Source organism: Acinonyx jubatus, chromosome C2, assembly GCF_027475565.1.
Source record: "Acinonyx jubatus isolate Ajub_Pintada_27869175 chromosome C2, VMU_Ajub_asm_v1.0, whole genome shotgun sequence".
Lineage (NCBI taxonomy): Eukaryota > Metazoa > Chordata > Mammalia > Carnivora > Felidae > Acinonyx > Acinonyx jubatus.
The window spans coordinates 143,548,856-143,574,422 of record NC_069384.1 but is presented as its reverse complement, the minus strand read 5'-3'; the positions used below and the strand labels follow the sequence as shown (position 1 = coordinate 143,574,422).

The window sequence follows — 25,567 nt, the reverse complement described above, 5'->3', positions numbered from 1 at the left end:
TTTCCATTGTAGTAAAAAAAAAGAGGCATATAGACATATAAGAGAATTCTGGTATTTTTTTTTAGAGTGTCAGCCCTCTTACTTTATTGTTTGAATGGACTAAAAATGAAGCATTTAATAACAGTCAAGTGATAAGACAATAATCATTCTTGGGGCTCTTGGAAGATGGGGATTCCACTTCCAGTCAGGGTAGTCAGAGAACTGGGCTTAAGTTAACCCAGTGCAGAGATTGTAATGATTATTTTATGACATGCAAGTGATATTAAAAACCCAGAAATGAACTCACAACTATACAGTCAATTAATCTCTGGCAGAGCAGGAAAGAATATTCAATGGAAAAAGACAGTCTCTTCAACAAATGGTATTGGAAAAACTGGACAGCAACATGCAAAAGAATGAAACTGGACCACTTTTTTTACACCAAACACAAAGATAAAATCAAAATGGATTAAAGACCTAAATGTGAGACCTGAAGCCATAAAACTCCTAGAAGAGAACACAGGCAGTAACCTCTTTGACATTGGACATAGCAAGTTCTTTCTAGATATGTCTCTTGAGGCAAGGGAAACAAAAGCAAAAATAAACTACTTGGACTTCAAAACAAACAAAGAAAAAACTATTGGGACTTCATCAAAATGAAAACTTCCGCACAGCGAAGAAAACAATCAACAAAACTAAAAGGCAACCTTCAGGATGGGAGAAGATATTTGCAAAGATATATCTGATTAAGGATAAGGATCCAAAATATATAACTTAAAAAACTTAAAAAACTTAAAAAACTCAACATCCAAAAAAATGAATAATCCCATTAAAAATGGGCAGAAGACACGGATAGACATTTTTCCAAAGAAGACATACAGATGGCCAGCAGACACAGGAAAAGATGCTCAACATCACTAACCGTCAGGGAAATCAAAACCACAATGAGATATCACCTCAAATCTTTCAGGATGGCTAAAATCAACAACATAAGAATCAAGAGGTGTTGGTAAGTATGTGGAGAAAGGAGAGTCCTCTTGCATTGTGGGTGGGGATACAAACCGGTGCAGCCACTCTGGAAAAAAATACGGAGTTTGCACAAAAAGTTAAAAATAGGACTACGCTATGATCCAGGAATTGCGCTAGTAGGTGTTTACCCAAACAATACAAAACTACTAATTCAAAGGGACAGATGTACCCTAATATTTATAGCAGCATTATCTACAATAGCCAAATTATGGGAATAACCCAAGTGTACATCAACTGATGAATGGATTAGAAGACGTATGAATATGTGTGTGTGTGTGTGTGTAGTTTATGTATATATGTGTGTGTGTATATACAATGAAATATTAGTCATTAAAAACAATGAAATCGTGTCATTTGCAACAACCTGGATGGAGCTACAGAGTATAATGCTAAGTGAAATAAGTCAATCAGAGAAAGACAGATACTATATGATTTCACTCATATGTGGAATTTAAGAAATAAAACCAAAGTAAAAAGGGAAAGAGAGAGAAAGAGAGAAATCAAGAAACAGACCCTTAACTGTAGAGAACAAACTGATGGTTACCAGAGCGGAGGTGGGTGGGAGGATGGCTGAAATAGGTGATGGGGACTAAGGAGCACACTTGCCATAATGAGCACTGGGTGATGTATGGAAGAGTTGAATCACTATATTGTACACCTCAAGCCAATATTACACTGTATGTTAACTAACGAGGATTTTTGTAAAAACTTCAAAAAACATGCCCTGAATATTTCACTCAATTCTGAGTAGAGTTTGTGAAGGGATACATTGGGTGCTAGATGTTGGCAGTTCTCTAGAAGGCACCATGTTGAACAGCTCTAATTCATGATTAAATGACACCTTCTGTGGCATCCTATTGAAGGGCATATGGATGCCATGCTTAGGGCAGGTGCAGCATTACAGGCACTTGGTAACTTATGGAAATACCTTGCACTCTCAGATGCTCACCAGATGTGACACCTGCTGTACAGACCAAAGACCTGGCTGAAAGCTAATGTTTGCTTTGCTTAGAACACCCATCTTGCCTGACACCCAACACGTGTCTGACTGAAAAACTCCTTTATTCTTCAAAACCGAATTCAGGAGTTACCTCCTCTGAGAAGTCTGTCCCTATTCTCTACTCCCTGACACAATGAATAATTCCCTACTTTTTAAATATTTTTATAATTTACACATACATTCACTGCTACCTGTAGCTAAATACATTATAAATATATGTTTTCTAACAGGACTTTGATCAAGGGGGAAACAAATTATATTAAAACAGGGATGTAAAACATAAAATAGGTCCTAACTTTGGTAAATATTCCTCTTAAGCAGAAGAAAAAAACTCTGAAGGCCCTTTACTGGTATTTGTGTTAGTAGTTTGAAAAATATTACTCTAAATTGTATAATTTTTGACATTTGTTACTAAAGTTAAAATAATGTTTTCCCTTTCCAAAGCACACCTGATTAAATTGTATGTGTGTGTGTGTGTGTGTGTGTACACGCACACACACACACACACACACACACACACACTCCTCCCCCCCCCCCCCAACTCTGGTACACTCTAATTGGTTGCCTAACAAAATCCAAGCTCATCAACTGTGTTAACCATGACCCTGAATGATAAACATAGCACTGAGGTAGAAATAACTAGCTTCTTAGGTCATAGCTAAGGTTAACCTTTAAAGCAAAATAATGTCCCAATAACATTCTGAGAGGCAAGAAACAGTGAATAATATCTTTTGCTATTTAAAAATCTCTCAATATTTGAACCTATTCATGACCATTTACTTAATGAGTATCTACATATTTCAAATACTGTGAAGGTTTTAGGTATGAATGGGCATTATTCCAATGTGTTCTGAAAGAACAAATAGTTCCAGAGACTATCTGTGCCCTTATCCTCAATCCTGCAGTGATTTCATAAGTAGTTTCTGTTGCCCTGGCAACATTTATAAAATAAATGATTTACCCTATCTCTCTATGATTGTGTTGCCCTGGTAACTTCCTGTTATCTAGTCTGACATGGATTTTATTTTAGCTGTGTGCTTGCTTTCTCTAGAGATAGTCCATAGAAAATAAGCCTTCACTAGATTAGATATTTAACATTGTGTTTCTATTTAAGTACATTTAATATGCTAAATAGCTATTAAGGATGTCATGTTGTCAATAGTCTTACAAAGGGACTGGCAAATTTTGATGTCCTGATGATGCAGTGATGGAGAAATTCTAAGTACTATCTGAGGACACATTGGGGGTCATGCACGATGGAAACTTTTTCTCTTAATAGCTGTGTCAGTCTTATGTTCAGAATGCTGTGCCTGCAGTTCTAAAAAAGTAACACGTTATTCCACAAACTATTCTCTCCTTTTAAAGGTCCACAGTAAAATAATATCAAACCACATGCCAAAAGACAGGCCACATGCACACATCTGGATTGTGAAAAACAATGCCGTGTTTATGGGTTATTCTAGCCACTCCTGTGCATAGGAGGCAGGGATATTGACCAGGCAATGTTTTCTCCAAGAAGCTTTCAGAAGCTCTACTTGACAGATGACCATTACTTCCAAAATTATTTCTATGGATAGAAAATGACTTATGCACAGCGACTGTGTAAAATGACATCTTCATAATGCAAAAAAAAAAAATTAAATATTTTCCCATTCATGACTGGTCCATCTTTTCACTGGAAATTACGACTTTTTAACATACCTCAGTGACATAATTTAGCCTTTCTCCAAAGTAAACCTAAATTCCAGACAATAGCATTAGGACATCAAACTGATTTAAAAAAAAAGTGTAGTAAAATGTGCCAGACTGAATAATAAAAAGTTGTTCTTCAATAGATCACAATTTACCTTTCCAATAAAATCTTTCCCTTATTCCCTAACACAAACCCATCACTTAATGCAGGCTATTTGCCTCTTGGCTCCTTGGAATAACTTGAAACACAACCCCCAATATTTTTGTGTGTTATTTTCACCTGAAATGTCATCTTTCTTTTCCTTTAACACCACAAACACCACCCATCCTTTAAACTCACGTTTATGTCTTTGTTCTTCCCTGTCCTTAACTGTCATGGGCAGTGTTATATAATTGGTAAACTTAATAACTTCTCTGCTACAGATTTTTATTATTTTTTAAAAATAATGTATTGTCAAATTAGCTAACATACAGTGCATACAGTGTATTCTTGGCTTCGGGAGCAGATTCCCATGATTCATCGCTTACATACAACACCCAGTGCTCATCCCAACAAGTGCCCTCCTGAATGCTCATCATCCATTTTCCCCTCTCCCCCACCCTGACATGAACCCTCAGTTTGTTCTCTGTATTAAAGAGTCTCTTATAGTTTGTCTCCCTCTATGTTTGAATATCCACAATTAGGTTGTATGTCTTAGGATGGACAATTTCTTTTCTTCCTCCCTCATTTCCAAACATTCTTAAAAATTCCAAGTTACTGATCAGCAACATAATAAGCAAAAGTTGTTATTACACAGTTGATGATTGATTTTTAATTTGCATAATATTTAACATATGTCCTAAAAGATCAACAACTGGTCATGGAGTAACTAACAATGCCAATTGATTAAGGTCATGCCATTGCAAAATATAATTGTTTTGATCACTTAGCAGCTATCAACTATGTAACAATCTGATACAGCACTTCATGATTATTCATGCTGTTCATAAGCCATAGTGCATTATAGTTTTAGTCTTCTGAGAACATATCTGATAGGATTAATAAATTATTTTTAATTGGGTTGGTTGAATAAATGTTTCTCTTACCAAAACCCAAGATAGCTTCACATTTGTCTTTTTTTAAATCTTTAAAAATAGCTATGCATAATTATATTTAAAACTGTTCCAGAATTTAGAGAAATGGAATATTTCTAAATTATTTTTATAAATCCCTTATAATTGTGATATTCAAATCTGACAAAAATAGTACACCTAAAAGATAATAGCACTTAATAGTTTCTTTCATTAATAAAGACTGATGTCTAAATCATAAATAAAATGTTAATAAATATAATTGAGGTATATGGTTTTAAGAAGTCTTTATCATGACCAAAAGAAGTTTATTTGTAGAATGGTTCCACCTTATAAAACATTTACTGAAATCAGTTAAAATATAATCAATTATAAATACATTTTATTAATGTAAAATATAATAAATACAATTATTTATTTTTTAATAAATATAATTATATCTAACAAATAATGTATCTAATTATCTAATAAATTAAATTATTTTTTATATAATATATAAAATAAATAAATAAATAAAATTGATAAAATAATTTTATAAACTCAATATTTTCTCAAAAGACAATTGATTCAATTGAAAAAGAATCACTCAAAGAATACACTGTAATACAATTGGGCAAGGAAAAGGATTGTGAAACATAAATACTTGAAATGAGGTGGAAAGTAAAATTATTTTATGGCCTGGGAAACCCAAGAATCAATGAAATTGTCTACTGGAAGTAATTGAAAACTTCAGAAAAATAGTTGGAAATAAAATCATTTCATATATGGGGCAGATTAAGGGGATAGATAACACCATGAAGATTCAAGTAGACATTTCTCAAAGGTGGGATAGTCTGCAAAATAGCTAAGCAGAAGCACAAGAGAAAAAACACTGCTAGATTAAAATATACTAAAGGATACAATAACCAGATATTATATGCAGTAATTAATTATTTAGGTAATCTAGCTTTCTAAGTTTATTTTTTGGATTTTTGAGAAAATTTAATCAGAAAAGAGAAAAAATTACTGACATAAGAAAGTGGAGATTCTTAGCTGAAAATTATAGTTTAAAAATAGCATGTATTGCGTGATCTTATTTTAGTGAAAGATAACACATACATGTGTGTGTGTGTGTGCATGTGTAGATTAGATGTATAAATAGATATAAATATAGATACAGCCAGAGGCCTGGAAAAATACACATTAAATATTAACTGGAATAATCTCTGGGTAAGAGAATATTGGTGTTTTTATATTCTAATTTTGACTCATGCATACGTTCTAAATTTCAACAATGCTTTTGAATAACTGAGATGTTTTTAATTTAAATTAACAATATTAGTATGCAAAAATGTTATATTTCTATACACCAAAGTGAAAAATAAGAAAATACAATTTAAAATTTTCATAACTATGGTAACAAAAGTATTAAAATGCCAAATAAAACATTTGAGAAATGTAAACAGCATGTATGGAGGAAAATTTACTACTCTATTAAGGGACTCAAAAGACATAAAATATTTCCTGATTAAACAACATGCTACTAAACAAAAATGAGTCAAAGAAGAAATCAACAGAGAAATAAAAATTATTTTGAGACAAATGAAAACGGAAATACAACATAGCAAAACTTATGAGATGAAGTAAAAGTAGTTAGTTCTAAGGAGCAATTTCAAACAGGTAAATCCCTACACTAAGAAAAAAGAAAGAGCTAGAATAAACAACCTACCTTTGCACCTCAAGGAAGCAGAAAAAGCACAAAGCCTAAAGTTTGAAGAAGGAAGAAAATGACAAAAATCAGAGCAGAAATAAATGAAATATAGACTAAAAAGATAACAGAAAACATCAATGAAACAAAGAGCTGGATTTTTGAAAAGATAAAGTAGACAAACCTTTCGCTAGATTTACCAAGAAAAAGAGAGGACTCAAACAAATAAAATCAGAAACAAAAGGGGAGACATTACAATGATACTCTACAAATACGAAGGATCATAAGAGACTGCTATGATCAATTACACACCAAAAAATAATTGGACAACCTAAAAGAAATGATAAGTTCCTAGAAACATTCATCCTATCAAGACTGAATCATGAAGAAATAGAAAATCTGAATAGACCAAGTATCAGTGAGGATAATGAATCAGTAATCAAAAGCCTCCCAACACACAAAAGCCCAGGACCACAAGACTTCACTGGTGAATTCTACCACACATTTAAAAAAGAATTAATACCAATCTTTTCCAAACACTTCCAAAAGAGAGGAGAGGAAGGAACACTTCCAAACTCCTGTTACAAAGCCAGCATTTCCCTGATACCATACCAGACAAGGGCATTACAAGAAAAGAAAATACAGGCCGTATCCCCAATGAACAGAGATTCAAAGATTCCCAACAAGGTATGAGCCAAATCTAACAATACATTAAAACGATCATATACCCTAATCAAGTGGGATTTGTTTCAGGGAGGCAAACACAAGGCTGGTTCGATATCTGCAAATCAATGAGATATATCATGTTAACAAAATAAGGATCAAAATCATATGATCATCTCAACAGACGCAGAAAAACTATTTGACAAAATTTCGCTTCCATTCGTGATCAAACTTTCAACCAACTAGGTATAGAGGAAATTTACCTCAACATAATAAAGGTCACATAGGGGCGCCTGGGTGGCGCAGTCGGTTAAGCGTCCGACTTCAGCTCAGGTCACGATCTCGCGGTCCGTGAGTTCGAGCCCCTAGTCAGGCTCTGGGCTGATGGCTTGGAGCCTGGAGCCTGTTTCCGATTCTGTGTCTCTCTCTCTCTCTGCCCCTCCCCCGTTCATGCTCTGTCTCTCTCTGTCCCAAAAATAAATAAAAAACGTTGAAAAAAAATTAAAAAAAAAAAAATAAAGGTCACATATAAGAAGCCCACAGGTAAAATGATATTTAACAGTGAAAAGCTGTAAGCTTTCCCTCTAAGATCAGGAGTAAGACAAGGATGCTCACTCTTGTCACTTTTATTCAACATAGTACTGAAAGTCCTAGCCAGAGCAATTAGGCAAGAAAAATAAAAGTCTTCTGAATTGGAAAGGAAGCTGTAAAGCTCTCTGTTTGATGATGGCATGATTGTATATACAGAAAACCCTAATAACTCTACCAAAAACTGTTAGGAATAATAAATAAATTCAGTAAAATGGCAGTATACAAAATCAACATGCAAAAATCAGTTGCATTCCTATACACTAACAACAAACTATGAGAAATAGAAATTAAGAAAACAATTCCATTTACAACCTCATCAAAAATAATAATTTTACCTGGGAAAAATTTAACCAGGGATGAAATAAATTGAAGGAGACACAAATATATAGCATGATATTCCATGATCATGAACTGGAAGAATTAATATTGTTAAAATGTCCATACTACCAAAAGCAATCTACTCATTCAATACAATCCCTATCAAAGTTCCATTTTTTAATAGAAATAGAGCAAATAATCCCCAAATTTGTATGGAACCACAAAGGACCCTGAATAGCCAAAGTAATCTTGAGAAAAGATTTGCTTTCTGATTTTGCACTATATTACAAAGCTATAGTAATTAAAACAGTATTGAACTGGCATAAAAACAGACACAAAGATCAAGAGAACAGAATAGAGAACGCAGAAATAAACCTATGAATATACAGTCAATCAATTCCAACAAAGTTGCCAAGAATATACAATGGGGAAAAGTCTTTAATAAATAGTGTTGTGAAAACTGGACAGCCACATTCAAAAAAATTAAACTGGATCGCTATCTTTCACCGTACACAAACATCAACCAGAATTGGATTAAAGACTTGAAATAACCTGAAACTGTAAAACTCCTAGGTAAAAACATAAGAGGTAAGCTCTTTGACCTTGGCTTTAGAAATGACTTTCTGGATTTGACACCAAAATAGAGGCAAGAAAGCAAAAATAAACAAGTGGGACTCTATCTAACTAAAACCCTTCTGCACAATAAAGGAAACTAACAACAAAATGAAAAGGCAACTTATATAATGGGGGAAAATATTTACAAATCATATATCCAAACATGTAATATCCAAAACATATAAAAACTCATACATCTCAATAGTGAAAAACCAAACAATTCGATTTTAAAATGGGTAGAGGAACTGAATGGACATTTTTCCACAGAAGAATACAAATGCCCAACAGGCACATGAAAAGGTGTTCAACATCTTTAATCATCAGGGAAATGCAAATCAAAACCATAATGAGATATCACCTCACACCTGTCAAAATGACTATTATGAAAAAGACAAAAGATAACAAGCGTTGGTGAGGATGTAAAGAAAGGAAACCCTTGTCGCCTGCTGGTGGGAATATAAATTGATGTAGCCACCACTGAGAACAGTTTGAAGATTTCTCCAAAAAATAAAAAAAAAAAACCCAGAATTAAATATGATCCAGATATCCCACTTCTGGGTATATATTCAAGAAAATGAAAACAGGATCCCCAAAAGATATATTCACGTCCATTTCCATTGCAGTATTATTCATAATAGCCAAGATCTGGAAGCAATCCAAGGGTCCGTCTGTGGATGAATGGATAAAGATGTTGTATACACATACAGTGGAATATTATTCATCCGTAAGAAAGAAGGAAATCCTGCCATTTGTGACAACATGGATGGAGCTCGAGGGCATTATACTAAGTGAAAAAAGAGTGGCAGAGAAAGACAAATACTGCACAGTATCACTTATACGTGAAATCTAAAATGAATAAATACATCAATCAATCAATCAATCAATCAATCAACCTAAACTAATACAAACATATAAGAAAAAAAAATGTTTGCCAGAGATTGGGGGTTGGGGAAAACAGGAAGAGGTTGGTAAAAGGGTACAAACTTTTAGTTATAAGATGAATAAAGTCTGAGTATCTAAGTATATGATGACTTTTAGTTAATAACACTGTAGTACATAATTGAATTTGCCAAGAGAATAGAACTAAAATGCTCTCTTTCTCTCATACATACACAAAAGATAAATAGGTGAGATAATGGATATGCTAATTACCAAGATGGTGGGAGTCCTTCCACAATGTATATCAAATCACAACAACACATACTTTAAGTATTTCAATTTTATTAGTCAATTATACCTCAATAGCTGGGGGGGGGGGGAGAAAAATTTTGAATAAAAGGAAAGACATATTTTTTTCTTAGAAAAATTCAGTGTAAATATGTCATAAATTTAGATTTCCTATTATTTAATATAGTAATTCAAAGTTATCTCAAAATTTTGGTGGAATTCTTTAAGCTGATCAACTGCTAGTAAAGTTAATCTGAAAATGTAAAAAAATAGCTAGAGAAATTCTTGAGAAACAACAACAATAAAATGTTGGGGATTAAGTCGTGTCAGCTATATATGGTATTATAAAGTGATAATTCAAATACTAGAGTAATGGTCAAAAAATGAATCAACAGAATAGGACTGAGTCCAGAAATACACCAAAGACATAAAGAGATTTATCGTATGATAAAAATTGGAATAAAATCTTATATCAGTGGATAAAACACAGATGATTTAAATGGCAGAAGTTGTTATTACAATTGGTTACCCATTTAGGGAAGAAAGCTGGACAATAATCTCATACCATATTACAAAATAAACTCCAAAAGTAATAAAACTTGAAAATAGAATTTACTATACACACAATAATAAGACATATGGTGATACGATGTTATATGTTAATACTATCTCAATTTTTAAAAAGTTATTAAACTCAAAAAAACAAAAGCAACAACACAAAAACACTAAACAGGGTGCCTGGGTGGCTCAGTCGGTTGGGCATCTGACTTCAGCTCAGGTCATGATCTCACAGTTCCTAAGTTCTAGCCCCACGTCTGGCTCTGTGCTGACAGCTCAGAGCCTGGAGCCTGCTTTGGATTCTGTGTCTCCCTCTCTCTCTGCCCCTGCTCCACTCACTCTGTCTCTCTCAAAAATAAATAAAAATGTAAAAAAAAAAAACATAAACAAAAACATATGGTGTTTTATTTATTTTTAACTTATGGTGTTTTAAATTTCATATTGAATAAGGTATTTCATGTGGGAGTCTAGATGCTATACAGTAGGGGCTGGAAAAACACAATCTATGAACCAAATGTTCATACAGAACCTGTTTCTGTAAATAAAGTTTCCTGAAACTCAGCCATGCCAATTCATTTATGTATCATCTGCGGCTGCTTTCACTCTACAACCATAGAGAAAGAGAGCATCCAGCTCACAAAACTGAAAATATTTGTTGTTTGGATCTTTACAGGAAAACTTTGGTGAGTATTACTCCTAAAGGAAAAACTAATAAATTCTAGACACATAATACTAAAGTTCTGCATGATGACACCAAAAAAATTAACAGTAAACGGAAAATATCTAAATTATCTATATATATATAGTTTTTTACATGTATTTATTTTTGAGAGACAGAGAGAGACAGAGCACAAGTAGGGAAGGGTCAGAGAGAGAGGGAGACACAGAATCCAAAGCAGGCTCCAGGCTCCGAGCTGCAGCACAGAGCCCGATGTGGGGCTTGAACTCATGAGCTGCGTGGTCATGACCTGAGCCGAAGTTGGATGTTTAACTGACTGAGCCACCCAGGTGCCCCTCTAAATTATCTATAACAACATTAACTGACTAACTGCAATAAGATCTTTTAAAAATAAAAAGAGGGGGAGCCTGGGTGGCTCAGTCAGTTGAGCATCCGACTTCGGCTCAGGTCATGATCTCGCAGTTCATGAGTTCAAGCCCCGCGTCGGGCTCTGTGCTGACAGCTCAGAGCCTGGAGCCTGCTTTGGATTCTGTGTCTCCCTCTCTCTCTGCCCCTCTCCTGCTCATGCTCTGTCCCTCTCCATCTCTCAAAAATCAATAAACGTTAAAAAAAAGAGAGATCAATACCCCAAAAGAGAAATAAGCAAAAGCAAATGAAGGACGTGGAGTTCAGAGAAAAAAGAAAAATTAGTCAATAAAGACATGAAAAGCAACTCCACTCCACTAGGACTCAGAGAAATAATAATGAAACATCAGAAAGATACTGTTCATTATTTATCACATCAACAAAGTATCTGAAATCCGAGAATGCCCGGTGTTAATTGGGGCCATGGAGAAATAAACACTCTCGCTTGGTGTGCCAATCTGACAATAATGTATATCCAATCTTAACACACACATACTTTTTGTACCAGCAATCTGTCCTGCAGATATTTTCTCACAAGGGCTCAATATTACAGTCTTGAGTTTATGAGCAAGTACTAGAAGCAACTTAAAGAACAGTGAATGGGAAATTGGTTAAAATGCCTTTTGGTGCATTTATATAATGGCATATTATGAAGTGTTTAAAAAACTGACATAGATTTATATGTGACTCATGCAATGACATCCAGGACATTCTGTTATTGGGGAAAAAGAATGCAAGTTGCAATAAAATATTTGTAGAGTAATCTAGTATAGATGTTAACAATACATATACATTTATGCACAAGTACATATAGATTTTCATATGCATAAAAATTGACTGGATGGTGACATGGAAGTTTATCCTAGGTTTCTTTCTGGAGAATAGAGCTGATGAGTGAAGGGGTCCTAAGTGGAACGTCTTTTATGCTCTATGCAGTTATAATTTATGAGCCTAGAATTTCATTGTTTAATGGATTTTTCTTTATTTTTGAAAACTTATTGTAGAATTTTGAAGTTAAATTTAACATTGCAAAGCCAGCACTACTTTTTTTTTTAACAGTAGTTACACTAAGAGACTTTCTGTGGAAATGGTTTTATTCATAGTCACTTTAGCCCAGCACTATATTTAAAAGGAGGTGACACTCAAAACAAGTTACTCCTCCTAAGCTTACTCTCATTCAGTTTGAATTCTCTTCCAGGAGAAATGGTATAGATGGGTTAGAGTCACTGTTGTTTCGATTTTGCTATGTAGTTAAAAAAAGATTTGGCCTGTATATATGCACTTACCAAGTTAACTCCTTTGACAGCAAAAGCATTTTGACTTTGTTACTTTACTAATGAAACTATGAGATTTAGGATTTTTGCTCAGCTCAGCTTTCTGAACAGAATTCAATGGATTTAGATATTCTTTCCACATTAGGTGATATGCTTTTATAGAAAACACAGCTACAGATTTATAGGATACAACCTCTAACATTAAGTCTTAGGCCTAGTCTGTTTGCTGGTAAGGGATGACCAAATCAAATGTTCTGGAGATTTCTTGAACAGCCTTGTTGCAGAGGGAAAGTTTATATTCCCTATTCAGCTATAAACTTTAGGTTTATTAATCATAAAAGTCATAATTTAGCCATGCATGGCCACAAATCATCCAATGATTCAATAGGGCATCTTGCATTTCTAAGAATGCTGTAATTAGATAACCAATTTGTAATTAAGTAAAAATGAAAGCTGACCTTTCTCCTTGAGAGAAAATAATGCTAACTATATGAAGAACAGAAGATTTATGATTCAAATGAGCCTGAATACAATTTAAGGGAACGGGACTATGCTTCTTCTTGGGAACTATCATCTTTTCTCCTTGTCAGCACAGATTTAACAAAATATCCAATGTGTTGCAACACAGGAATTTCAATTGTGCATTCATATAAGATTCCGATGTAACATGACGCTATGCAGAGTAGATATTTGGTGCAATCCATCATCTATTAAAATTCTGTCAGTGAGATGGGGAGTTTCAGAGTACAGTACAGAGCTCTGCACTGAGAAGCAGCAATGAATAAGTGATTGCACTGACAAAGTCAGCATTTTTACTCTTTTACAGCAAAAAGTGAATTCCTAATCTCGTCTAACAGTGCTTTCTCCCGAGTCTGTTCCGGGGAACAATGACAAAGTGCGAACAGAAATGCTCTTGCTGTCCTAAGTGGGGTTTGACAACTTTCCAGGGGACCCGATAAGGTCCCAGCATCCACTGACAGAGAACTGTTTTCTTGCACAAACACCAGAAGGATGGTTATAACACAGTCAAGGAAACTTCTTTCCCCTTTTCCTTAAGAGGGAAAGTCCTCTCAGAATCTTTTTCCAAATCTACAAAGAAGTACAATACACACAACTTAGCAAATTAAATCTCTAAGGAAACAAACTAAAATGGCACACTTCAGTTTTATGCTTATGCTTTTTGTTCTTCTCTTGGCCCTTGCCTACTCCTTTTTCTCCTTTCCATCATTTTATTTCTCTCTTACTAACCATCACCTGTCTCCTCCCCCTTCTCCCAGTTTAACCATTCATCCTGATAAAGACCAGAGGCACGGTGTTCTACTTTTAAGACTTTCCTGAAGTCTCTTTGGATACAAGCCTGGTTGAAATCTTTGGAGTCCTTTGAGTCAAGCCTGAAAGACAATTCAGGCTTTAGGCTCCATTTAGGAGTCCATGTGCATTCACAGTGAGCAGGAGAAACGTGCTTACACTTTGAGCTTATACATGAGATTTTCTCAAAATGGCAGAAGAGAAAACATGAGCAAGGAGAAAAGTTGGAAGCAAATAATAATTATGGGCAACATATTTGAGACATGTAGATATTGATGACTTGAATTCATTTGTAAAGTAGGTTCTAGTTACTGACATAAAGGGCGTACCTATCAGGCCTTTTTTCTTAGTATTAAGTATTAAATGGTTTAGTAAGTAAATGAAATAAGTACCAATGCAAGCAATTTATTTGTAGCCATAGAGGCTATCTCCAAAAACTCATTAGCAAAGTAAGTTAAATAAATAGTAAAAATGTAGTAGAAACAGGTGATTATTGCTTATTCTCAACTTTCTTCCTCTACCTTTCTTCCTCCTATAACTAAATAATAATAATAATAATAATAATAATAATTTGCTGAGTGTTTGCTGTTTGCTAGACACAATGTAGGAGCTTTAATTCATTATTTCCTTTAATGAACACAATACATAATTATTTAGGCATCAGCATGTCTATGTTACAGATGAGGCAACTATGGCTAAGAAAGTTTTATTGACCAGAGTTCCATAAGACAGAAAGGTTTCCTATCTCAAAGACCCTAACCAAGAACTCATGCTGTTAATCATCAAGTCGTTCATTTGTTCATTCATTCATTCGTTCATACATTCATTCATTGAAAATCTAGGTATTTGGTTTATCTGCTTTAGATTGTTTCAGTATTTTTGTATTTAAGTATCATTCAGTGATTAATTTAACCCCCATTTTGATGATGAGACTAAGACTAGTTGGGTACGGTTATTTATGCAATATAGACAACTGGTAAGACTGTTACTGGGAAAAGAATGCTGGCACAAACTCTGTTTCCATGACACTGCTTAGGCAATTTTTCCATGTTAAACACAACAAAGTGGTGGGTGGCCCAGGCACTCCTTTTTCCAAGAATCTTCCCTGGTCACAAACATTGTATTTTAAACCAAGTGACCTAAACACAAACATGATGCACTGTCTAGTTATGGGAACTGATGAGACATCAGTGAGCAGTAGCCATAATGAGAAATATCTAAGGGGATAAATTCACACACACACACACACACACACACACACACACACACGCACGCACACACACGGCTATTTCTGGAGGAAGATGTATGAGAAATAATACCTCCAAAAATGGGGCTGAAGCCATGTTGGGATGGAGGGCGAGGGGAAGAAAAATTTTGCTGAGGTCCTGAGTGCCAGACAGTGGAAATAAAGCCACATACAAACACCTTCCCTTCTACTTATAGTTCTAGAAGTTCTGGTAGAACCTTAAATATTTTGACATCTGGAAAAATATTTAGATTTCTGCCAGATGTGCATTCCTTTTGGTCACGATGAGATGATCCTTCACCTCAGTGTGAGGACTAAGCTAGCATTAGCACCTTCTAGATGAACATATTACTTGTTAGAAGGTAGTTGTTTCCTTCTAGAAAGTCTCCACTTTAGAACTTGGCAGAACTTCTTCCCTTTTCCTGTATTGGCCCAATCTATGCTATACATTGGTTTGGCAGTGTATACTGAACTTTATCGCATGAATTGGATATGAAAGTGCAGCCTGGATCCATTGTACGGTATGATTTATAGAACATAGACCAGATGAACTCAGGAAGCCCCCAAGGTGTGTAGATAAGAGTAAATAGAGGGATTTGCAAAATACGGTCTAAAGTTCTGCTGTATTAAGCTATATAGATTTTATTCTTTAAATAAAACACAAACTATCAAAACATTAGGAGCAACATGGAATGTTTCTTATTTTTTAAAAATGGGCAAAGCTCAGATATGAAAACCAGGTGCTATGATCCTTTGGGTCAAAGAAATGGATGCCTGTGGATTTAGTTCCCTGATCTTTAATGTGTGCTACTTTGTTTACAGTTAGCTTTGAAATGGGTTAAAATGTAGCACTGCTTTGTCTCTGTACAAGAATACATTCTGTACTAGGAAGGATAACGACAATAACAATACATAGCATATTGTATTTTAAAAGCTATTTTCACATAAGCTCTCACTTGATCCTTCCAATAGCCCTGTGAATATAGTGACAGAAAAGGAAACAGAGGCACGGGTGTGAGCATGCCCCCAAAGGATATTCACCACAGACCTTGTCACACAACTTCCTGTCTCGTGCTCTATCCATTCTCATGAATATATTGCTACTGAAATCACTCTATTGTACTTTGACAGAGCTAGAAAACCTGGAAGACCGAGACAAAGATAAATGGAATCATTAGCCTTCGGTCTAGATTCTAATGAAATATGTAATATTTTCCCATGGGACTGATGCAATATTGTGCCACAAAATGGGAAATATAGCAAGTAGAAAATAGAGTTTGAATATTTTTAGAAGAGATCTTTCCACTAAAGAAGAAGAGAATGGCTCTAGTTAGTTAATATTAAAAATATATATCTAGCAGCCTTGCTTTCTATCTCTATATCTCCATCTATTAGTAGACAGCTTTCTTCATATTTCAAATATATTGCTTTGAGTGAACACTTGGCCATGATACCAAAAATTGCCCCCAAAGCATATCAAACAGCATCCAAAGAGAACAAAGCATACCAAGAGAAGGAAAACAGAAAGGCTTTCCCCCAATAATGGATTTAATTGTCCAGAGTTCAGAATTCCTGTGTGAAGTAGAAATTCCCCATTCATGACAAATGGCAGATATCGGCTTAGGAGGTTGACTATTTCCTCTCATAAAGTTTGTTCTCTCTCTGTCTGTCTTTCTCTCTCTCTGTCTCTGTCATCTCTGTCTCTCTTTTTCTTTCTCTCATCTCTCTCTCTAACTCCACTATCTATCTATTGTACATGCTTTTGTAGAATTTCAGGAACAGCTTTTCATCTGGAAAATATGGCTGCCTGAAAGAGGTATGAAATCTAACAAAAGCTTTACCCCAAAGCTTGTACGCATTACAAAAGCTTGCACTCGGATAATAGAAATATTTAGCCTCAGGTGACTGAGAACACTTACTGTTGGTTGCATAACGTATGGCGGATGAGGCATCCATGAAGTACTCTGGACCTATGCATCAAACAGCATTTATTAGCACAAAGCAATCACAGAGAGAACTTGGTTCTTGTGTTCAGTGGAGTCACACTAGGTCATAAGAAAGTGGAGTCCATCTGACTTTACAGCTAATTAGTGCTCAGAACTGAGGAGAGAAAGGAAATTCTTGGACCTGATTACCAAAACATAGTAAAATATAAAGCAAACTCCTACTTCATAGGAGCTGGCTGCGGTGCCCATGTGGACCAGGCTGGGCCTTGGAGCAGATTTTGAGGTTGGTGGTGGAGGCTAGAGTCTTAGGAAGCCTCAGAGACCTCCTACTCAGGGGTCAACTCCCAGGGCTATGGAGCCAGTAACAAAGAGTTGACAGCTAAAACTTCCTCTTTTTCTTCATCCATTCTAATTTCAAATTCTCAAGTGATCCCATCTTGGAAATAAATCTAAGTGGTAAAAGTTGGGGTAAGAATTAGAAGAGATCAACCAGAAATTTGGGGGGAATGCTTTGGGTTAACCCCAAGTTAAGCAAGTTTGTGATCTTTTTTTTCTTTCACGGTAATTGGTATGGCAAATAAAAATGAGAATCTGAGCCAACCAACCGTTCTGAAATGTGCCTTGTCAGCCAAATGAGAAAGTCAGCTTACACGGGCTGATGGTCACATGGAGAACCCTGTAGGACTTTGTTTTCAATACACTCACACTAATAAAAGCGCCAACGCACTTCAGGTTTAAAAAAAAAAAAGTGGTGAAAGGCGAGAATCAACAACACAGGAAATTGCTCTGATTCCTTTTTTTCACAAAAAAGGAGCTAGAGTTAAATTCCACTTATGAGCCCTCCCAAGTGAAATCACTTTTCTGTGGATATTTTATTCATGTCACCAAAGTGCTCTACACTGGGGCTCAGTGGGTGGTCTTGGCTGAAACATAGGCCAGGATTAGAAAAAATGGGTTAAAAAAAAAAAGAAAAAAAAAACACACAAAAACACACATTACAACCAGGCGGGCCCTGCAGGAAGAACAAAAACCGAACAGCACCTGCACGTAGCCTCATGGGTCCCGAGGAAAAGCGATTAAGAAATCATCCATTCTGAGACCCTCTAGTGCAATTCACATGCACGTCTATTCCATTCACCCAGCGACATGGACCAGGATTCTAAGCGCAGGAAAAGAATGAAAATCATCTGCTTCAGGGGGAATCAGTTAAGGAAAAATGTATATAGTCTCAAGTCTGATGCTCTGAGAGCTGGGACCCCCTGAAATGAAGTATGTAATGGTTGAATAAGGTGAAACTTCACTGAATTGGTAGCAGTCAGCAACATGACAGTTTTACCCTTTGTGAAACCTCCACCCCCGCCATCTGCAACATACAAACACACGTGTGCACACACGTACACTCTCTCGCACTCTCTCTCTCCAAAGTTTGAAAAGGTGACACCAGATACCCCCCACAGGTGGCATCTATAGGCACTGTCTAATTAGAATTAGAAGAATTGTCTGAAGAACAATGTGAGGCAAAGAGAAGCTGGGAGTAATAGCACATTCGTAACTTAAGGGAATAAGACAAGGAGTTACTTATGGAGGGAGAAGTTTGACTCTTTTGATCCACCTGTGTACTTAGAATTAACTCGCTGTAACATCTGCTTTAGGACACACACTGAGTCTTGGATTTTTGTTTGTTTGTTTGTTCTTCAACCTGTGGAACCCGTGAGGTCTCTTTTGACCTGTTTGGGACTGAGGATGAAGTCAGAGCAGGAAGTAGGAATAACTTTTTACCACTTTGATGGTCCTCCCTCTTTCTCGGGGAAAACGATTTAACAGCTGTCCATGTGGCTTTGCATGGACGCACAGGACAACTGTGACAAAATGAGATGACAACGGTAAAATATCCTGGAGTGAGGGAGGGGAATGCCAGACATGTGCTTGTAGAAAAGACACAATAGGGAACAGACAACCCAAATAGCAGACAACCAACAAAGTAAGTTCTCAGTGGCAAGAAGGCTGCACTTGTGTTGGCTGGAAAGGAGCCTAATCATAAAAACTCAGCAGGAAGAATGAAGAGCACAATGGACCTTATTCTTCAGTGAAATAGATGCAAACAAGCCCTTCAAAGTGTAGGCGACACCTTGAGGATTATTACTTTAAGGTCGGACTGAAATGTCTGAGGGCTATTAAAAGAAAACTTGCGCTGTGTCCCTTTCGCCTTTACACAGTCTACTGGCAAGAGAGACGCTCCCTCAGGTGCAGGTAAATCGGACATACCTGGTATGTGGAGACAGGGGAAGCAGCAATGAATGGCGTGAGAGATGTCTGTGGAATCATGCGGTTGGTTGCAATACTGTACGGTGAAGAATAAAATCTGCAAACAGAAAACAACAAAAAGAAGATTCATAAAGCTGCTGCAATGCCTGGGTGCTGGTCAAATGCTACCCAGCGCCTCTGGGAAACACAGAGTTCCACCCTCGTGTTTTTCCACCAGCTGCGAACAGGAGCATCCAGGAGATTTACAGTGTTTGATTCCACTAAGAGAAATAAATCATTCTGAACAAAATGACAGATTGGACTCATCTTCTAAAATGGGCTGTACAAGCCGCTCTGGAAAACAGTGTGGAGGTTCCTCCAAAAATTAAAAATAGATGTACCCTATGACCCAGCAATAGCACTGCTAGGAATCTACCCAAGGGATACAGGAGTGCTGATGCATAGGGGCACTTGTACCCCAATGTTTATAGCAGCACTTTCAACAATAGCCAAATGATGGAAAGAGCCTGAATGTCCACCAACTGATGAATGGATAAAGAAACTGTAGTTTATATACACAATGGAATACTACGTGGCAATGAGAAAGAATGAAATATGGCCTTTTGTAGCAACGTGGATGGAAATGGAGAGTGTGATGCTAAGTGAAACAAGCCATACAGAGAAAGACAGATACCATATGTTTTCACTCTTATGTGGATCCTGAGAAACTTGACGGAAGACCATGGGGGAGGGGAAGGGGGAAAAAAAAGTTAGAGAGGGAGGGAGGCAAACCACAAGAGACTCTTAAAGACTGAGAATAAACTGAGGGCTGATGGGGGCTGGGAGGGAGGGGAGGGTGGGTGATGGCATTGAGGAGGGCACCTGTTGGGATGAGTACTGGGTGTTGTATGGAATCCAATTTGACAATAAATTTCATATTAAAAAATAATAAAATTAAAAAAATTAAAAAAAAAATAAATAAAATAAAATAAAATAAAATAAAATAAAATAAAATAAAATAAGATGGGCTGCACAAAATCTCTTATGCCAGGTGAGGGTAATAGTATGTTTCACCAACAGGGGGAGAAAAGCCATGGGCCTCTTTTTAGTTTGTTTTTGTTTCCTTTTTTCTTCTTTTTACTTTTTTTTATTTTTAAGGAAATGCCATTGTAAAGCTCTTTGAGAGAAAAGCAAAATGATAGCACCAAGCTTTATAAAGATGGCCAATGTTATGTGTACACAAATTGCATCTATCTCTTCATTCAAGAAAGAGGGTCAGCTCCTAGAGAGTTCTACATAATTTGTGCTAGGCAGAAGTCCATGCACTCATGCAGAAACAGAGCTAAATATTTTCTCCCTGAAAAGAGAAGAAGGTGAACGATGTGTGGGTTGTGTCTAGCTGGGGACAGGAATATTTTCTGGATTCAATCAAGGCATTGGTGGAGATTCTAGACCTCTGGGATATAACCCAGTCCTACAGTCCTGTAGACTGTAAAAAAGCACTGATTGTCGAGTCTTTCGGGGCCCTCTGTCAAACAATTATAAAATGGTGCTGGGCGAGATCAGGGCTTCACAAACCAGAGGAGGGATGATCCTTCTATAGATCTTTCAAAGAGAAGCTTCTAGGTACTTAAATCAGTGATACACCCATCTCTGCTCACTCTGTACCCTAGAGTTCACAAGTTACCTAATGCTCAAATTCGTCAGCAGATTTTTCAAATCATGTTCCTTCCTTCCTGTCTCACTGGTAAGTGAAAGGCCAGAGGGCCAGGCACAGAATGAAAAAGGCCAGGTTGCCTTTGATGGATTATTTCACTGATGTGAGGATAGATTGGGAAAATGGGTCTCAGGGGTAATAGAATCATTTTACTTTGCTGTACTCTTAGCAAAAATCAACTACTACTTTTGATTTTTTTTTTTAAATAGCATAACTGAGGTTGGAGTTTTGGAATCAAAAGCTTCATCATCCCTCAGAGGTCACTGATATTTTGAATAGAGACTGTTACGGGTTACCATTCTAAAGAAGCATTCTATAAGCCCCCTATTGAAGGGCGAGCTGGATTTCAAGGCTTCCAGGACTCAAGGAGTACATTCTTTAATCTTAGATTCTATAAAAGTCTTCAAGCAAGGATTGGGGGACTACAGTCTTAAATTTACTTTATCCAGCTCTCGACAGGGATTCTAAGGTCATGTTCTTTTGGTTAAAAAATTGTAGCCGAAAAAAATTACTGTGTTACATATTATATCCTTACTATCCATACCCACCAGACATCTAAGTTTAAGTTGTGCAATTAAAAAAAAAATTATATAGACTGCATATGTATTAGAATGCAAAAAAAAAAAAAGGCACAAAAAGAAAGAAAAAGAAAAAATCCTATGCTGACAAGGATTTAGAGAAAGTGGAATTTTCATTCGTTGCTGGTAGAAATGCAGAATGGTATGGTCATTTTGGAAACCAGGTTGTCAATTTCCTTATAAAGTTAAACATCCACATACCTTATAACAATAATCCCAGTGGTAGATATTAACTCAAGATAAATGAAAACTTACCTTTATACAAAAACCCTAACGCACATGTTTATAGCAGCTTTACTGACACTTGGCAAAAATTGGAAACAAGCCAAATATCTTTCAACTGAATTGATAAACAAATTCTAGTACATCTGTCCAGTGGACACTATTAACCAATAAGGAAAGAACTACCAATACATTTAACATGATGAATCTTAAGCCAATTATGCTAAATGAAAGAAGATTCAAAAGACTCTATATTTCATAATTTCATTTATACTACAACATGAAAAATGCAAAACTCTAAAAAAAGAAAATAGATCAATGGAGGCAGGTCAAAGGCTGAGCTTGGGGGATGGAACTAACGATAAAAATGCATGAGGGAATTTTGGGAAATGATGTGACTGCTCTGTCTTAATTGTCTGGCGGTTCTACAACTTTATGCTTATCAGAACTCATAGAACTGGGGATGCTGGGTGGCTCAGTTGGTTAAGCATCTGACTCCTGATTTCGGCTCACGTCATAATTTTATAGTTTGTGGGTTCGAGCCCTGTGTCAGGCTCTGTGCTGACAGCATGCAGTCGGCTTGGGATTCTCTCTCCCTCTCCCTCTGCCTCTCCTCTGCTCTCCCTTCTCAAAATAAATAAACAAATAAACATTTGAGAGAAAAGAACTCACCGAACTGTACACTATAGTGACTATATACTCTATGTAGATTATACTAATAAACCTGACTTCTAAACAAAGTCAGTGAATGTGTACATAAACAACCATCCTTTCACTTCAAAAAAAAAAATAGCGAGCATTTACAACGCGTACCAAAGATCGGTAAGATTCTAAAACATTCCTTAGAGTTTCTCCATTTAGCCACTTAAATTGTATCTTATCTGTACATTAATCAGCCTAAAATCTTCCAATGGCTTTTCATTGTAATGAAAACAAAATCTGAATTCCTAGTATGGGCTAGTACAAACAGGCAAACACCTATCTCTCTAGTAATTTTCTCCTACCCTCTAAACCAGCCAGCTGGCCTTCTGTCACATGATTCTGTTATTCTCACCTCCATCTTGGGCCATTAAACTTATAATTCCCTCTACCTGCAATGTTCATTTCCAGAAGTTTCCCTAAGGCTACCTCTTTCTCAGTATCGGTCTCACTCAACTTTCCCATCTTCAGAGAGGCCTGTAGTAGCTAAAGTAGCAACCACCATCTCCAACCTAATTACTCTCTATTCTTGGCCTGTAATTTACTTTCTTTCTCCATCACGCTTATCACCATCCAAAGTAGTGATTGCTAAAAATTTATTTAGGTATGTTAGAGACTGAATGTCTGCGTCCCTCCAAAATGCATATGTTGAAGTTCTAAATTTCAGTGTGTCTATATTTGGAGATGGAACCACTTTGGAAGAAAGTAAGGTTAAATGGGGTCAACAGCATGGGGCCCTGATCCAATAGGATTAGTGTCCTTATATGAAGAGACACCAAAGAACTTGCTCTCTCTCTCTCCCACAAGCGTGCATGGAGGAAAGGCCAGGTGAGGACACAGTGAGAAGGCAGCCATCTACAAGCCAGGAAGAAAGTCTTCACCAGAAATCTAATCAGCCAGACCTTGATCTTAGACTTCTAGCCTCCAGAACCGTAAGAAACTTATTTTTTGTGGTTTAATGCCACCTAAACGATGGTATTTTGTAATGGTAGTGGAGCTAACACAAGGTACTTATTGACTCTTTGTCCCTCTAGGATGTCAGCTTCGACAAAGTTGAGGACATACTGGCTTTGTTGCCTAGAAGAGAGCCTGGGGCATAAGAGATACTTAAGAACCATAGGTTAGGGTGCCTGGGTGGCTCAGGCGGTTAAACCTCCGACTTCAGCTCAGGTCATGATCTCATGGTTTGTGAGTTCAAGCCCTGTGTCAGGCTCTGTGCTGACAGCTTCGAATTCTGTGTCTCCTTCTCTCTCTGCCCCTCCCCTGCTCAGGTGCTGTTTGTCTCTCAAAAAAATAAATAAATAAACATTGAAAAAAAAATTTAAAAAAAGAACCATAGCTGGAATGAATGAATGAATGAATGAATACAGAGAAGCTTAGGGAAGTAAGTAGTGATTACAGTACCGGCCAATACCAATACTTGGCCAATACCAAGATGGCAGGAGCATAGAAGATAGGTCCCTGAAACCATAGGAAGCTGAGGGGTGAGAGCCCAAAGAGCAGCCAACATCACATATTAGTAAATGCTCAGTGGAGGCTTAATCAATACTTGCTTTCTAAGCATGGATAGTATTAGTAACTAGGGAAAACAAGTCCTTTTTCACAAAAATCATGAATTGATTTAAAAATCCCCTTTAGGTCTTATCCTTGACACATTTGATTTATGAGGAAGTGAACCAAAGGACCTATTCTTTATTCGGGGCTCATGATGACCTCACTCCACCCATGACTACTCCATGATCGCTCTACAAACATTTGTTTCTCATTCACCATGCAGTGGTTTAATTTCTGTCCGAAACCCAGTGTCAGCCTCTTCCACCAATGGAGTGAATCATGCATCGCATTTGAGCGTGGCTGGCTTATTTTATAAAGTGTACCAACTGAAGTATTAAATATGACGGCAACGAGAAGTGGATTGGCAGGTAGAGTTTACGGGGGATTTTATGGGGAAAACAGAGAGCAAAAACCTAAAGAAAACAGCCAAGTAAACTGATACTTACAAAGGGAACCCTTGGGGGAAAATTTAATGCATTTTGTTCTATCTGCTCTAATCCTATCCATCAAACAAGAATTATAGTTCATGCTTCCCAGCAAGTTCCAAATCCTGCCACTCAAGTCGGAGAGTCACTTAGAATGGAAAATGTACTGGGCAGAAGAGACTCAACACACCGTGTTGATCCCCTAATTCTGATATTCTGCAATGAGCTCTTCCCAAGACCAAACATAAACCGGACGAATTGACAGGAAACCCTAAGAGAGTCTGCTATCACACTGGCGGCTTAGAGGTGCCATATCTAAAGAAAATGCACAGAGCCAAGCTCTGTGAGAGAAGTGCAGGATGAGTTCCCAGTCCCTTCACCTCTTCTTAGTCCCTGCCATGTATCTATTAGGGTTTAAAAACACTTCCCTGTGACATTAAAAAAGAAAGAAAGAAAAACATGAAAGAAAACAACAACAACAACAACAACAACATCCAAATAGATGCTCCAGGAATAGGTGTTATCTTATTGGGGAGCATGAAAGAGATGACTGACAGAATATTTTAGCCATAATAACAAAGCGAAGTTAAGTCTAAATATGTAACTTCATGTTTTTATATCTCATAATATACGCCTTGAAAATGCTATTATAGAAAATGGGAATTAATTCTTAAATGGTTTTCCTGGGAAAAGTTTACTCATTTAAGATCTATATCTATATCTATATCTATATCTATATCTATATCTATATATCTATATATATCTATATCTATATCTATAGATATAGATATATATAGATATATAGGTAATTATAAGCCAATCTATAGATATAGATATATAGATATATAGATATAGATATATCTCTTTCCCCCAAATTCACGTGGCATTATGTGTATGACA

General features: G+C 36.5%; 1 protein-coding gene across 9 annotated transcripts in view; it reads right to left on the bottom strand.

The window, feature by feature from the left end:
* RBMS3 (RNA binding motif single stranded interacting protein 3) overlaps positions 1-25,567 on the bottom strand; it is a 1,316,996-nt gene that overhangs the window by 99,944 nt on the left and 1,191,485 nt on the right. For 5 of the 9 annotated variants that reach the window (XM_053221878.1, XM_053221882.1, XM_053221880.1 and 2 more), the window contains exons 12-13: positions 19,494-19,590; positions 17,202-17,252 (exon numbers count right to left, since the gene is read on the bottom strand). In XM_053221878.1, the coding sequence (XP_053077853.1) occupies positions 17,202-17,252; positions 19,494-19,590 (148 nt within the window). The remainder of the gene's footprint in view (positions 1-17,201; positions 17,253-19,493; positions 19,591-25,567) is intronic. The other 4 variants (XM_053221883.1, XM_053221886.1, XM_053221884.1 and 1 more) reach the window with 1 other exon arrangement.